This window comes from Ixodes scapularis, unplaced genomic scaffold, assembly GCF_016920785.2.
Source record: "Ixodes scapularis isolate PalLabHiFi unplaced genomic scaffold, ASM1692078v2 PGA_scaffold7__128_contigs__length_106722199, whole genome shotgun sequence".
NCBI classification, from domain to species: Eukaryota; Metazoa; Arthropoda; class Arachnida; order Ixodida; family Ixodidae; genus Ixodes; species Ixodes scapularis.
In genome coordinates, this window is record NW_024609882.1 from 102,748,668 (window position 1) to 102,764,961 (window position 16,294).

The following is a 16,294-nucleotide window of genomic DNA, read 5'->3' on the forward strand; positions in this document are numbered from 1 at the left end:
TCGCAGAATCATTAAAAAGATGCCTTCCACAGCCAGGGTACTGTATATTTTTTTTTAGCAATTCAAGCTTTGATTTTTTGCCTGAATTTTATTTTATATGGTTTTATTGTCCATTTTCGGCATAATAATCATGAATCAATCTGCAGTATATTCGGTGCCAAGAAATGACTCTTCGGTGCTTGGTTTTAGAAAATCCAAATAAAACACTTCACATCCCAAACCTAATAATGATAAAACAAAGTTAAGGATAAACATACCTTAAAATACACGTTCACTATGACTCCAATTTTATTAAGAAAACGATAATTTGAAAAAACATATTTGTGAAATATTCAAGACGTGTAAGCAAATAGACACGCTATCCAGAAAAAAATGCCAACTTCGACGACGAACCATTGGAGCACACGTACTCGTCGGGAGTCGTAGAGCGCCAAGATGGATTTGACCAAGGGTTCCCCATATTCTTTAATGATATAAAGGTTACGGCAACTACAATGGCATGTACAGCCCATGCGAGACATTTAGTTTCGTCTAATCCGCGTACGGTGAATATGAAAATGTACAGGGCAAACAGTTCGCCGCGTGCGGGTCTGTAAAAGAAATCCACTCCAGCAAGTCAGGGCAGTCAATAATTACGGGACTAGCTTTAAAATTTGATCACATATGATTTCTCGCGCCGATGATGTAAGTTGCATTCAAAAACATGATTTCTTGAACTATATCTGCGCAAACAACCTGCATTATCACGGAGCTTGCTATGTCTATGTACTGACAAGAATTTATTTGACACCGAATACAGCTTTAAAGAATTGTTGGTAGTGACACCGTTCAGACCATAGATGCGTATAAGTTGGGATAGAGTGTTTGCGAAATATAGAACAAGCAAGTTGCTGGGGTTCGCAAATCCTCTAGGCGTTCTTCAGGCAATACCCACGGTACGTAGGGCTGACAAAACAATTCGACCATCATCTGCGTCAAAACGGAAAGAGGAATCGAAAAACACACTTAGATTTCAAAGCTCGCCAACGCGACAGTGGACTTTAAAAAACAATTTTGTAGGGAAAGTAAACGCTGTAATTCTTTCGCGAGGAGTCTTTTTTTTAGATTTCTTCATGAGTAGAATATTCCTTAGAAACCAATCATTTAACGCCCACACTTCCTTATCGTGCATTTCATAATCCTCAGCACTGCGAATGTTCCGAATTATCTTAAAGTAAAATTAATAACAAAAATAACATTAATAATAAGAATGAATATTATTCATTTAGTATTTATTAATATGTCCAAGAACAACCTATTCGTCCTCGTACTTTCACCGTACTTTTCAGCTATATGCGTATCCGCCAAGCACTTACTGGTTGAAGCGTGTGCAACAGTGCGTGGAAACAGTGATGCCGATATGCAGCGTCACTTGAATATCACAAATGATTTTGCTATGCAGACTCGCCACCAGCGTTTCTGACAAGGACACCGAATTAAATGGCTTTTGCTACTTAAAAGATTCGAACATTCAACTTCCCCTTCAACCGATGCACCATGACCCAAGGTACTGGATCGATCCCGAGGATCTCAAGCCGATGCACCATGATCCAAGGTACTGGGCCGACCCCGAGGAGGCCAAGCCGACGTATCGTGATCCAAGATACTGGGCTGGTTCTCAGGAGGACGAGCCAATTCATCATGATCCAAGGTATTGGGGCGACAATGATGAGATGAAACCAATGCACCGTGTTCCAAGGTACTGGGCCGACCCCAAGGGGGCCAAGCCGATGCATCATGATCCAAGATATTGGGCTGATTCCGAGGAGGGCAAGCCGAAGCATCATGATCCAAGGTACTGGGCCAACACCGAGGAAGTCAAGCCGATGCACCATGATCCAAGGTACTGGGTCGACTCCGAAGAAATCAAGCCGACGCACCATGATCCAAGGTACTGGTCCGATGACGAGGAGATCAAACCGATGCACCATGATCCAAGATACTGGCCTGACTGCGAGAAAATCAAACCAGTACACCATGATCCAAGATACTGGTCCGACGGCGAGAAGATCAAACCGATGCTCCATGATCCACGATATTGGTCTGAGCCCGAGGAAATCAAACCAATGCACCATGATCCTAGGTACTGGTCTGACCCCAATGAGATGAAGCCAATGCACCATGATCCTAGATACTGGTCTGACCCCAATGAAATGAAGCCAATGCACCACGATCCAAGGTACTGGTCCGACCCCAAAGAAATCAAGCCAACACGCCATGATCCAAGGTACTGGTTCGACCCTGAAGAAATCAAGCCAACGCACCATGATCCAGGGTACTGGTCCGACTCTAAGGAGGCGAGGCCAACGCACCTTGACCCGAGGTACTGGTCTGATGGCGAGGAGATCAAACCGATGCACCATGATCCAAGATATTGGTCTTACCCCAAAGAAATCAAACCAATGCACCATGATCCAAGATACTGGTCTGAGCCCGAGGAAATCAAACCAATACACCATGATCCTAGGTACTGGTCTGACCCCAATAAGATGAAGCCGACGCACCATGATCCTAGGTACTGGTCTGACCCCAATGAGATGAAGCCAGTGCACCATGATCCAAGGTACTGGTCCGATTCCAATGAGATAAAACCAATACACCATGATCCAAGGTACTGGTCCGACGGCAAGTTCAAACCGATGCACCATGATCCAAGATACTGGTCTGACCCCAAGGAAATCAAACCAACGCACCATGATCCAAGATACTGGTCTGAGCCCGAGGAAATCAAACCAATACACCATGATCCTAGGTACTGGTCTGACCCCAATAAGATGAAACCGATGCACCATGATCCTAGGTACTGGTCTGACCCCAATGAGATGAAGCCAATGCACCACGATCCAAGGTACTGGTCCGACCCCAATGAGAGGAAGCCAATGCACCATGATCCAAGGTACTGGTCCGACGGCAAGATCAAACCGATGCACCATGATCCTAGGTACTGGTCTGACCCCAATAAGATGAAACCGATGCACCATGATCCTAGGTACTGGTCTGACCCCAATGAGATGAAGCCAATGCACCATGATCCTAGGTACTGGTCTGACCCCAATGAGATGAAGCCAATGCATCATGATCCTAGGTACTGGTCTGACCCCAATAAGATGAAACCGATGCACCATGATCCTAGGTACTGGTCTGACCCCAATGAGATGAAGCCAATGCACCATGATCCAAGGTACTGGTCCGACCCCAATGAGAGGAAGCCAATGCACCATGATCCAAGGTACTGGTCCGACGGCAAGTTCAAACCGATGCACCATGATCCAAGATACTGGTCTGACTCCAAGGAAATCAAACCAACGCACCATGATCCAAGATACTGGTCTGAGCCCGAGGAAATCAAACCGATACACCATGATCCTAGGTACTGGTCTGACCCCAATAAGATGAAACCGATGCACCATGATCCTAGGTACTGGTCTGACCCCAATGAGATGAAGCCAATGCACCACGATCCAAGGTACTGGTCCGACCTTAATGAGAGGAAGCCAATGCACCATGATCCAAGGTACTGGTCCGACGGCAAGATCAAACCGATGCACCATGATCCAAGATACTGGTCTGACCCCAAGGAAATCAAACCAACGCACCATGATCCAAGATACTGGTCTGAGCTCGAGGAAATCAAACCAATACACCATGATCCTAGGTACTGGTCTGACCTCAATAAGATGAAACCGATGCACCATGATCCCAGGTACTGGTCTGACCCTAATGAGATGAAGCCAATGCACCACGATCCAAGGTACTGGTCCGACCCCAATGAGAGGAAGCCAATTAACCATGATCCAAGGTACTGGTCCGACGGCAAGATCAAACCGATGCACCATGATCCAAGATACTGGTCTGACCCCAAGGAAATCAAACCAACGCACCATGATCCAAGATACTGGTCTGAGCCCGAGGAAATCAAACCAATACACCATGATCCTAGGTACTGGTCTGACCTCAATAAGATGAAACCGATGCACCATGATCCCAGGTACTGGTCTGACCCTAATGAGATGAAGCCAATGCACCACGATCCAAGGTACTGGTCCGACCCCAATGAGAGGAAGCCAATTAACCATGATCCAAGGTACTGGTCCGACGGCGAGATCAAACCGATGCACCATGATCCAAGATACTGGTCTGACCCCAAGGAAATCAAACCAACGCACCATGATCCAAGATACTGGTCTGAGCTGGAGGAAATAAAACCAATACACCGTGATCCTAGGTACTGGTCTGACCCCAATGAGATGAAGCCGATGCACCATGATCCTAGGTACTGGTCTGACCCCAATGAGATGAAGCCAATGCATCATGATCCAAGGTACTGGTCCGACCCCAATGAGATGAAGCCAATGCACCATGATCCAAGGTACTGGTCCGACGGCGAGATCAAACCAATGCACCATGATCCAAGGTACTGGTCCGACCCTGAGAGAATAAAGACAACGCTCCATGATCCAAGGTACTGGTCCGACCCCGAGGAAATAAAACCAAAACTCTATGATCCAAGGTACTGGGCCGGCCCCGAGGATATTAAAACGACGCACCATGATCTAGGGTAAGAAGGCATTTATATTTTATTAAAGAATAGCCTACGTGAAAATACATTGCCATATTGGTACTTTTGAGTTCTGTTTGTGGGCAAGTTTTTGAGAGAGCAATGAAGCCTAGTGCAGACAGCGCTATGGATATCGAGTACGTCAGAATAATGATTTTAACGCTTAGTCGATCTTCGGACTGAGCTTAACTGGCATAATATGAAGGTGTATAAAAGGAGACTGGAGCAGTCTAGGCACGGGTTGAATCCTAAGGCTCAATCTAAGGCTTAACCAAGCCGTGCGGGGTTTTAAACAAAAATCAAGAAATTCGCTTTCATCTGACTCCGGTGTAGGGTGAGCATGCTTACGAGTTATAAATCAACATCACAGTTTGTGCAATGTAGGGTTGTTTGAAGATAACAATATGTGGGAATGAAAATAATAGTATCTTTTATACGTTGGACCTTCAACAGGTTAGTTGTGAAAATCCCGTTTCACACAAGAAAGACGTACTCTAGATGGGTTAAAACTAACCAAAGAATCAATGTTAAAATTTAGGACTTTTTTTAACTGCCTCCTTCTGCGAGCTGCTGCACCTAACGTATGCAGGGACGAGCAAACTATCACGTTTACGTGAGTGTTTTGTACAACGAAGAGGCCCTATTGTTGACACAAATGTACTCCTGCTTATTTGAAAAATAACTTTCGAATCTAATACTGAGCTCTATATTTCGTAATTGAAAGACTTTGATAAAGGAGGGTTGGATTAACCACGTTGAAAGACCTACTGATGTCGAATCGAAAAAGCATCTAGTTGAACTGGGTCAAAGAATACTCGAGATGTTGTTCATATAAAAGTTGCTAAATTTATAGCCATCCAGCTGCAGGGCATGAAGTCATATTGATTAGAGATTCTTAGATTTTTAAAGTTGGAAAACAGGAATTTGTGCTAAACCATTTCAAAAAGTTTCAAAAAGGAAGAGAAGATACATTGGTATATAATTAAGTACATCTCTAGTGTTGCCTGACCTCAAGACCGGAGCAACCACCGGTACTTCTCATATCTCCAAGAAGATTCTTGTCCTCAATGAGTTGTTAAAACTAGAGCATACTATAGGCGCCAATATTTAAGAATATCTAGGAATTGCAGAATGCATTACTATGCGATCTGTAGATCCTATGGGTCGCAACACTTTCATGCAAAGCTTGAAACACTCCTGAACGACATAAACGGAACTTACTAGGTCACTAAAGCCATACAAGGGAGGCAACGCGGTTGACGTGTGGTTGATATCTTTTTTTTCTTTTTTTGCATATCTAAAATGATACGCGATCAACTCAGGCTCACCATTGCTTCCTCGATAATTAAGGCATGTTTCAAGCTAATATATTTTCCAAGTCGCGATATAGCGTATTTCGAGAATTTCTCTGGAATATTGACGAGATCCGTTTCTCCCGAATCATAGTGTACTTGGCGATGACGCTTTCTGGATATTCTTACATGGCTTTCAACAGCTTTTACAGGCTATCAATTTAATCGCCAATCAATGGGAAACTGCTCCTTCTTGTCTAAGAGGTTTTTTTTTTCAATAGTGTTTAGCTCGCGAGAAATACAGTTAGCGAAGTTTAAATATTTGCTTTTTTTAGTTAATATATGTCTCCATCATTTCCAGTTTAATCCTAGTGAAAAAAAAATGACTTGGTTGTTTACATCAAGGGATTCCAAGGTAGATTTCTAATCAATACGGTTTTATGATGTGTGTATATATATATATATATATATATATATATATCCTGAAGTCGACTCCAGCAGAAATAATTATACCAGGAGTGTGGCGAAAAGACATAAAACTTGACGACTGTGTAATTATAAACAAAAAGCAATACATCAAGAGCGTCAAGATATACATCCAATGAAAGCATACGAAGTTCGTCTAGAGTCACGTGTAAACAATCCAGATTTGAGAAGCATTTATTTAATGTAATAAATTGGTTATTAGGAACACTGACTGTGCTCTCTAATATCTAAAAGTAAATCAAAGTTTTGGATGTTGCGACACTTCTGTTTACAATGAAATGCGGCAAGAACATTGAAGTGTGACCATTTGATAGCTCTAGTATTAAGATCTCTCGTGAACACAGCCTATATCCCTGTAACTAGTTTGTTGTGTTCTCTATTCCAACAAGACGCCGGCGAAAATCACTTAATTTATTTTTTTTCTTTTTTTGAAAATGCTAAAACAAACCGATGGGATACCTGAAAAAAGAGTTAGGGCACAGGTGAGCTGGGGAATATTAAGCAACAGGATAAAACCGGCGACACGGAAAACAAGGACACACACAACACCGTCTCGCACACAGCTAAAAAGTTTTATTCAGAACACCCTTCCTTTATAGCAAACCAACCTCAGCCGACGCCGAAATAGAAAAACAGCAAATACTAGTATTAGCAAAATGGGGGCGACCCATCGCCGATATCTAATCAATTACAGAATACGAAATTAACCACAAAAAATGTATCCAGAGCAACCGAAGAATCGCTAACACAATTCCCTGCTGACGTAATCCTAATCGTTTCCTTCAAAACTTGTTTAAGCGGATCCAATTTTCTGAAAACTACCTCTTCCAATTTCCACTAGGGATCGCACTTGTTACAATCATCAAGATGCTTGACTATTTCGAAGTTGGACGACCTTGATAGCACTGTCCTTTCGTGCTCTAGGAGCCTTTCATTAACACAACGGCCGGTCTGACCAACATGAGAAAAGCCAGACGTCATAAGACGACACCTTTTTTGCACGACATGGCCGGATTTCTGTGCTTTTTGCCACACTCTTCATGTACTCCTAAGAAGAGAGGCAACAGGCTCAGGCGAAAGTCGTTTTTGAAAACTACTCTAACACCAAACCGCGCTGTCAAACATTTCAAATTGTGAGAAATGGCGTGAAAAACGCAAGGCACACCCACTTCTCTGATTTTTTTTTTCTTTTTTCTTCTCTTTTTATTCCAAGGTCATTCAAAAGTTTCCTTGCGGCACTCAAAATGAGGCCTGGTTGATAACCTGACCGAACCAACAGCAAGAACTGGACCGAAAGGGTGTTTACCAAAAAAATGACCATAAGACTTTTGCATGGCATTTCGTAGGAGGGGTGACACAACACCCTTCTTGACAGTCTTTGGGTGGCTACTTCGTGATTGGCTGCGTAGGTTGTAATGGACTAAATATCGCCAATGGGTGGTCCCACTTTTGCTTATACTAGCATTTACTGTGTTTTCACATCCGCGTTGGCTCAGGTTTGTTCGCTATAAAGGAGGGGTGTTGTGAATAAAACTTTTTAGCTTTGTCTGAGACGGCGTTCTGTCTGTCCTTTTTATTTTTTGTGTCTCCGGTTTTACCATGTTGCTCGATGGGGTACCCTTATCTCCTTGAACACTACATTTCTACCCATAAACTCTTCGGGAACATATCTAAATTTTCACGCTTCCGTAAACTACAGCGTCCCTCAACAGCGACTAATACGCTGCCCTATCCCCTACCAGTTCGAGCTAGAGCAAGCGTGCTATTTAGTTTTCTGCATTTTTTCGCCTTTTATCTTTGATTTGACTAAGTGCGGGACATTTCATTTTCAGGTGCAGTCCGGAAAACAAGTCAACATCCGAACCAATAGCGGCCGTCCCTCTCGGTGTCGATCCTCAGAAGTTCCAAGCGTACGTGTTAGCCGCGATAAAGCTCGCGTTTGCTATTGCCATGTCCGTAGCCAAGGTCAAGCTGCCTATCTGCGAAAAACTGGAAAAGGCAAGTAGCTTTTATTTACAAACGTATCGTTGTCAACTGAATCAAAGATCTATCGGTCTATGAAGAAATCAAGCGCGTCTTTTATGACGCGCCAGATGTGTCGACATGACGACATCAATTTTCGCCATTTCTTGAAAAAATTGCTAATGACGACTGACGAAGACGCGACTTAACCAAATTTAACCTCAATAGAACGGCATTATGCAAAAACTGGCCGCGACCTTTAACTTTAAAGACCTGTAAAACATAAAATGCAGTATTTAAGAAGCGATCAATTAAATTAATTTAGAGGACTCTATACAGTCTTGTATAGGATATAGGTCACGTGACAATAATATATATATATATATATATATATATATATATATATATATATGTCAGATGACGTCAATCTTGCCGTTAACTTTAGCGGGGAACTAGATTGGCGTGGAGATCACATGACGTCAGGTCACGTGATATCAATTTCCCCGCCAAATTTATTGGGAAATGCACGGACGGACGGACGGACAAATGTCAAGATTAGAACTATTTTAAAGCATCATGCTTTAAAATAGTTTCGCGAATGGCAAGTCCCCAAGGCCTAACCTAACCTAACCTAACCCAACCTAACCTAACCTAACCTAACCTAACTTAACCTAACCTGACCTAACCTGACCTATCCTCGCATCATTTATTAAGCGCCTTTTATCAAGATACTTTGGCAAATCACGGGTGACCAAGACCTAATAACCTAGCCTAACTTTAGCCGAACGGCATCATGCAATAGTAACAATTTATCAGAAGACACTGGTGTATGACGAATCAGCAAGAACTAACCTAACCTAACCTCCGGAGAATGGGATCATGCAATATTATTCATTTATCAAAATACTATGACGAATGGCAAGTGACCAAAACCTAACCTAACCTAACCTAAACTCAGTGGACCGCGCCATGCAATAATCGCCATTTCTGAAAGTACTTAGGTGAACGACGATTGAACAAGACCTAACCAAACCCATCCTCGGCAGAAGTGCATCATGCACGAATAACAATTATTCGTATTCGAAACGAGCTCACGTCCCCTGAAGATTGAATCCTTATCCAGGTCGTGCTAATTCTACATGTTTTTTTTTTTTTTTTTTTTTTTTTTTTTTTTTTTTTTAGAGGGAAGCTTTGACAAACACCAATATTTTTGTCCGATATCAGAAATAGACAGAAAAGCATCCACTGTGTGGGAAAATATAAACTCAAAAAACCGCACACAAGTGTGATTAAAAATATGCCCCGAAAACACAAAACCGTACTTATAATACATAGAAGTGCCGCAAAATGCGCTTCGAATTAAAATTTCTAATCAACCTGTATCAATTTAGCCAATCATCAAGGCACGCGATATACACCTCCAAAGGTCGCGCCGTCTGAATGGCAATATCTATACAGGCCGTTCTTTGTATAACATAAATTTGGACGAACTATTGTTTCTTTCAGTGCTCCATCAAGTACGACGCTCCAATGATTCTTGCAGTTCCCTAATAAGGACGAAGAAGGCATGAAGACTTCGCCGTCGACTCTAAGCTAACAGAGAGCCTCGAAATATCACAAAAACAAATTCTTCTCGAATGTATCTGTGTCGATTTGACGGTATGATGAAAACAAAATTTCAATGTCTTAGTACCGTTTTTTTTTTTTTACATATGTGTTCGGTAATCCAGTAAAAATCTAGAAAAATGGAAGGATACAATAGAAGCGAAAACTGAAACGTTCTTATAATACAAGTATTCATGTGCTAACTGTAGTCAGGATCATGTATTATGTAGCAAAACTGGAATCCCCGAGTATTATGTTGTTGTTTTTAATTATAAATGTTGGCGCTACTGTGCCGGTCTTTGTTGTGTTTGTGTACCTTTAGGTATTATCAACAAAACAAAAAAAAACTTTTAAAGAGGCTCAGCTTTGTCAATCTTTCCGTTATTTTAACTAAATACCCACCCAGTATTAGAACCCGATCAACTGAGAACCTCGCATTTATAGCCTGTGTAGGAAATTTACATCTGCAGATTAGGCCTTTAAGGGCTAAAAAAAATGCTTGGACACAGGAACGTCGAACACATTTATATCTATATTTTCGTCGGCCGCCTGTCATATCGCGGTAATAATCACTGTCTTGCAGAAGCATCCAACTTGTATCATAGGACTCTGCCTTTACGAGGCAACTAGAGTTCATCTCTTCAAAAAATTACGGATCGTTAAGATTGCTTTTTTGAGCCGGTACAAGGCCGATGTACCATTTGTTTCACTTTATGCGCGAGCGAAGCCGAAGTTAGAGGAAAGCTGAAGAGATTATTGGGAAAAACGAGTTCGAGGTGAATTTCAGCGTATTTTTGTCCTGTAAATTTGAATAGCACAAGTAGTTGACCCGAACGTGACGTCAAATCCAGAGGTTTCAACCTTTCAATAGCCCTGCGCGTTCACCTTGTGAGGAAACGCTTGCAGCATTTTTGACTGCTCGGGTGAGGCTTGCGGAAGGCACGGGAATATTGACATATCTAGCTGTGTAATACGCCCCGATTCCCTGCTTGCACTGACCATGCCGGGAAGGAGGGGCTTCAGCGCTATTTTTAAAGCGCTGTTGTGGGTACTTGGTGCATCAATCTGAAATATATATTTTAAATTCGTAATCCTGAAGGCTAAATGAAGAAGATTTCAGTACATACCGCTTCAGTTTCCCTTTAAGGGTCCCATCCATATTTCCCTGAAAGATTCTTGCACAGCGCGAGTACGCTGTCTAGTCAGGGGCGCTGAAAGCTTGGATGTCGTTCTTGTAGCTTTTGCCACGCTGAGTACTCAAACAAAACGGAGTATAGTCGACGTAATTATGAACATAAATAGCCCATTCTTCATATCTTACGAAACTGATCGCAATAGAAAGACGATTGATTCGGCAATCTTGAAATGTCAGCGGTCATTGGTTAAATGGTAAATGTCAAATTGATCATATCAAATAGAAAATGAATGTTTTACCTTCAGCAATAAACTGTTTATTAGCAACGTCACGATTAAAAAATATCTTTCTGGCACTTGGGTGAGCTGTGTTCGATTAGCGAATTCCAATTGTTTTTCTGAGATTACATCGTCGTAGTATGAAGGGTTCTTTTCTTCATTTTTAGAGCTTTGTGTGTGTAAGCGAGATACTTCCGCATATCAATCAACTTTATTTACTTGTCTTAGTCTCGAATGAATTCCACCCAACCTTGTGCGAATAATCAAGATATTATTATTATGTTATTTGCTCTCATGTATTTTACGACAAATAAAGAGCAACCTTGTATTTTTGTTTTGTTTACTTCAATGGCTCTTCCGCATGGGAGCGGATTTGGACACGTTGCACAACAGGACGATCCGTGGATTGATGTTTCTGTATAAGATCGTAAATGGTACAGTTGAGTCACGCCAACTGGCACGTTTCTCCTAGGTGTAGTGGACTTCTGATTTACATCACTCAGTACCCGTGACGCGCCTTCAATTGGCGTATAGTCATTTAGAACGGATTTGTGGAAATGTTAGCCGAGATGTTGTTCATGAAGGGCGTAAATTTGGAAGTGTGTTGCTACCATTGTTTTGTCCAGGGTTTCCATATTTTTATCGTGTCCGAACAATTTGATAACTAGCTGACATTAATAACTGCGCCATTAAGGAGGCGTCCAGCTGTTTGTGGGTAACTCATAATAAATAAGTTAATTAATTAATGGAGGACTGACTGCGTTAACGCACACAAGCCCGGGAAACGTGAATGAAAGCTGGCCCTGCAGGACCCAGGGGTCCGCGTTTTAATCCCAACCCCTGCCTATTTCAGCCTGGATTAGCATCATCCCAGCATGCGGTCGTGGTACCGCACTGACTAAATTCCTCATCCACAGTGGAGACACCAGGCGCCCATCGGGACTAGCTTCACAGCTCCCGTCTGGCACTTTCCTTTTCCGCCTTCTTATCGTGTGTTCACTCTACAGCCACAAGAAAAGGGCGCAGTGATGAATTTTTCAAGTCGCATTTACCGCAGCCCAGCGCAACCTCCGATAATTGACGTAGATTGTACGCGACTGCTGCGTTAGTTTTCAACGGGGAAATACGTTTATTCAATGAGAACACGACTCAGATCTAAATGCTTCCGCGTTGCTCGTTTTCACTCTACATCCAACGCTTATCTCTGTTAGGTGACGTAGAATGCCCAGCACAAATGCCTCGTTAATAGCAAGGCCTTTGTGCTGAGTTTTATGCGTCTTCAACCGGAGGTCAGAGAGGGCCGCAGAAAAAACTAACTCCAACCCCCCTCCCCCCAACCAGGGCTGGGTTGCGATACTTGAAAAAGTGTTCCGTAATACAAATACTAAGATGCGTCTTAATAAAAAGTAACTATAGACACTAATATAAATTTAATTGACGCCAACATGCGGATTCTCTACACGTAGCAGACCGCGTTGGATAAACTATAGTTCATAGAGAAAGAATGATTCACTGAAATGGAATCACTGAATCATATACCCTCACAGTTCTTTCGTCGAACAATGACGCATTTATATAGTCCATCGCACTACGAACACCGCGGTAACAAAAATAATTGAAGGCAAACAAAAATACTACAAAATATAAAGATGGAGATAAATAGGCTACTTTTAAATCGAAGCAAATTTAAGAAATTTAAAAGAACGTAAGAAGAGAATTTAAAATTGGGAGATTAAATCTCCGAAAAAAAAAAAACGAAAATTAAAATAAGCTTTTTTTAGGGTACCTCTGGCGCGAGCAATTGCAGCTCTTGTGTCGATAAGAACAGTATAAAGTTGTTTGTAGCATTCTTCATCTTAAATGCTTTAATTATATCTCGGCCATTTTCTTGTATTTGTGTGAACCATATGCACCGCATTGCATTTATAGCTAGGGGTGCAATCACGGCAGGTGCGAGCGTGCACAACAATTGGACGGTAAGTTTCACATGACTCCTTGGTGACCTCTAAGAAGCGTTTCCTAGGGCGAAAGTTCTTCCCGTTTTTCCGATGTATTGGCCGCCACAACTCAGCGGAATAGAATACATTGGCTGGCCCTGGCATTTAACATACTTGCTGGAGTGCTTGATGCAGCATTCCAACCAGTCAAGCAGCACCGAAAGAGGTCATAGAAGGGTCTATGGGTTGATCCAGATTTGACGACAGGGAGGCCTAAACCAAGCTCTGCTTTGAAGGAAGCCTAAGCAGGATGCTAAGGCTTCACTCATACGGTCATTGAGGAAGGCTTGTCTAGACAGGCCTTCCAGTGCATACTTTAGAGTAGCAGGACGTAGTAGTTTTGACAGAACGTTCCCTCCTGAAAGACGAAGATGAAGCCAGCTGGGCGTAAGGCGTGTCTTTTACATCGTCAGGTCGCGCCATCTGGTGCGCAACTTCCGCAACGATGGGAAGTCCGTTTTGTCCTTTGCATAGTTGAAGATGCTGTACTTGCTTGGGTATGGTGTGTGACGGCACAAAACATACGGACGCCTTTTTTTGTTACATTCTGCACTGAAAACAATATCTTGTCTCATCCTAATCTGTAAAACAGCGAAAACTACGAGCTCGAAGTCCTTCCTTACCGTACATGTGGGGGCACGTGGTAACATTGATGTTAGGCGATAAAATGATGCATTTTGTACCTATTTTATTTGTCTCCTGAGCTCTAGCGATCGCCTGATTAATACTGTTCTTTGTGATTGATTTTTTTTTTTTTTTTTGCTTTAGCGCTCAGTCAAAGCTGTCGAAACTGCATTTGTGGCAGTGTCTTTTAATGTGAACACCATCCGCACGTCAGAACGTTCTGGCGTGGGGCCGGTGGAAAAAAATAAATAAGGTGGGTATTTTTTTTATTTATTTATTTAAGATACCAAATTAGCGTTCTGGCTCGGATGCGCTGTCTTTGTGGCGCTTCGTGTTGTTATTAAAAAAAAAAACACGTTCCAGAGTGTTATTCACATATTTGCCGAATTGCTATTTGTTGTTTTACCAATGCAGACTATCAATTCGTTAAATAACTCGAAGTGCTTCACTTGGTCGAATTTGAAGCCAAGACATTGTGACTACATGAAGTGCATATGTATCCAAGTGGTGCGTAAAATCCGTTGTTTAAGTACAGTAAAACATCCAAACAACATTTTTCTTTAAAAATGCATATGTACATAGCTTGAATCATTAGTATTGTTTTTTTTTTTTTTTAAACATACAACAAACTCCTCGTCTGCGGTTTTACGTTCCAAAGGCAAAACAATTTGCACCATCCTAATTTTCTCGTTGCATTGTCTTCGATTTTCTGGTCATGTTGCGTTGCACCAACTTGGTAGTAGTCAATACATTTTTAATGCCGCTATTTCTGTTGAAAGAAATCAGCGCCTACATATTTTAAACCAGCTGTATATCGCAGTGACTTCAGCCCTCTGAATCGAAAATAATCTTAAAAAGGTTGGTTATGCAAATATATTATTCAGATAGAAAATATATTCTAGGTCACGACATTTCTTTTTGTACGATATTAGGAAAATCGACATATTAGTAAATTTGCGAAATATGAAACCATCGAATTATGCTTGACTACTGTTTCAACACTGTTAATGGGTGATTTCAGATAAGATCGACCAAAGGATGGCTAGTCGACATTTTCAAATCAACTGATGTTTTTATATGTTATTGTCTAGTGTCTGGTATGAACGAATCCAAACTTAGTTTTGACTAGAAAAAATACTTGGGGACAGGAAAAATCGTAAGGCATGAGGTGGTGGACAGTTGCAATAACGCGCACTGATGGAGGGGGCCCGTTTGAGAGTGAATAACTAAAGCGATAACATTAGGAGAACTCTAATACGTTTTAGGCGCAAACTATGGGTACAGCTTGCTTGTAATATAAAGTAATCATATTTATTTAAAATTTATTTATTTTTCTAAAAATTGACAAACATGCCTGCTCGAACGACAAAGGGCAAACTTTGGAGGTCTGTATCTCACGAAATAATTTAATCATTATGATATAATTTGCAGATATTATTCTACTAATATATAGCTAATATTTAAAAAATAACTAAGGTATCTGTATGATACAATAGTTAGGATATATTTAGTCAAACATGAAAAAAAAAATCAAACAAAGAAAAATTCCGATGCGAATAAAAAAAAAAAACACCACCCTCGATTTTTTTTAAATTTATGTAACCTGTTATACTCTATTTCGGCATTCATTTCCATTAAAAACATGTTGCATCATTTTATTGAGAAAGAAGATACAACTCCCCAAAGTAGGGTCCTTTTTCAAAGCCTACACTTAGCAGTGTTTTATACAAGAACTGACTCTGAGTTCCAGTTTCATGAAACCAACACACATCTTTTATATATTTTTATTCAGATGAGGCCAATGATAACTAAACAAATCGTTCACACACTTAAATTAAGGAGAAACTACTGTGTACAAAGAGGTATCATATTACGGACTAGTGATCCGAGAAAAGATCATGCAGCCATCGGCCACTAGGAACTTTGTTTACTTTATTCTCCTGCGACACTATATGCTATTCCCTCTTCCGCTCTACCTTCATCTCTCTCTCTCTCTCTCTCTCATATATATTCCTGATATATATCCAGAACAAAAACATGTTCAAGCATTCCCTTTCTGCGTGGTAGTGTTCTGTGGCTAGCAAAAATCATTTCCTCGCTAAGCTCACGATTATGGCAAAATAGTTGCCGGAAACCGCAGACGACACTCGTCGCTAGTTCTGGCAAAACGGCCGATACAATCTTTTTTTCGCATTTCCCCGCTCGCTGTCAAGGGCAAGGGGGTTCGCTTCAACCAGCAAAACATGGCCGCCGACGCCTGTTTACTGAGCAGTCATGCCTGTCGCCATCTCACTCGCTGGCGTCACGGGCGATAATAT

The 16,294-nt window shown here is 41.6% G+C and overlaps 2 protein-coding genes across 2 annotated transcripts; both read left to right on the forward strand.

The window, feature by feature from the left end:
• Positions 1-1,424: 1,424 nt before the first annotated feature.
• On the forward strand, positions 1,425-3,640 carry LOC121833196 (early nodulin-75-like). The gene is made up of 2 exons (XM_042286321.1): positions 1,425-3,567; positions 3,618-3,640. Exons 1-2 carry the CDS (start codon positions 1,425-1,427, stop codon positions 3,638-3,640), a joined length of 2,166 nt encoding a protein of 721 aa, XP_042142255.1.
• Positions 3,641-3,665: 25 nt separating this feature from the next.
• LOC121046884 (early nodulin-75) lies at positions 3,666-11,683 on the forward strand. The gene is made up of 3 exons (XM_040501574.2): positions 3,666-4,597; positions 8,208-8,373; positions 9,844-11,683. The coding sequence occupies exons 1-3, from the start codon at positions 3,717-3,719 to the stop codon at positions 9,886-9,888; spliced, it is 1,092 nt and encodes a 363-aa protein (XP_040357508.2). The 5' UTR covers positions 3,666-3,716; the 3' UTR covers positions 9,889-11,683.
• Positions 11,684-16,294: the final 4,611 nt, after the last annotated feature.

What these genes read in the sequence shown, in the direction of transcription:
- LOC121833196 (XM_042286321.1), top strand. Translation starts at nt 1,425, where the DNA reads ATGATTTTGCTATGCAGACTCGCCACCAGCGTTTCTGACAAGGACACC. An exon ending in TCCAAGGTACTGGTCCGACG is followed by an intron (nt 3,568 to 3,617) that starts GCAAGATCAAAC and finishes TCTGACCCCAAG; the next exon opens with GAAATCAAACCAACGCACCA.
- LOC121046884 (XM_040501574.2), top strand. Translation starts at nt 3,717, where the DNA reads ATGAAACCGATGCACCATGATCCCAGGTACTGGTCTGACCCTAATGAG. An exon ending in ACGACGCACCATGATCTAGG is followed by an intron (nt 4,598 to 8,207) that starts GTAAGAAGGCAT and finishes TTTCATTTTCAG; the next exon opens with GTGCAGTCCGGAAAACAAGT. An exon ending in TCTGCGAAAAACTGGAAAAG is followed by an intron (nt 8,374 to 9,843) that starts GCAAGTAGCTTT and finishes TGTTTCTTTCAG; the next exon opens with TGCTCCATCAAGTACGACGC.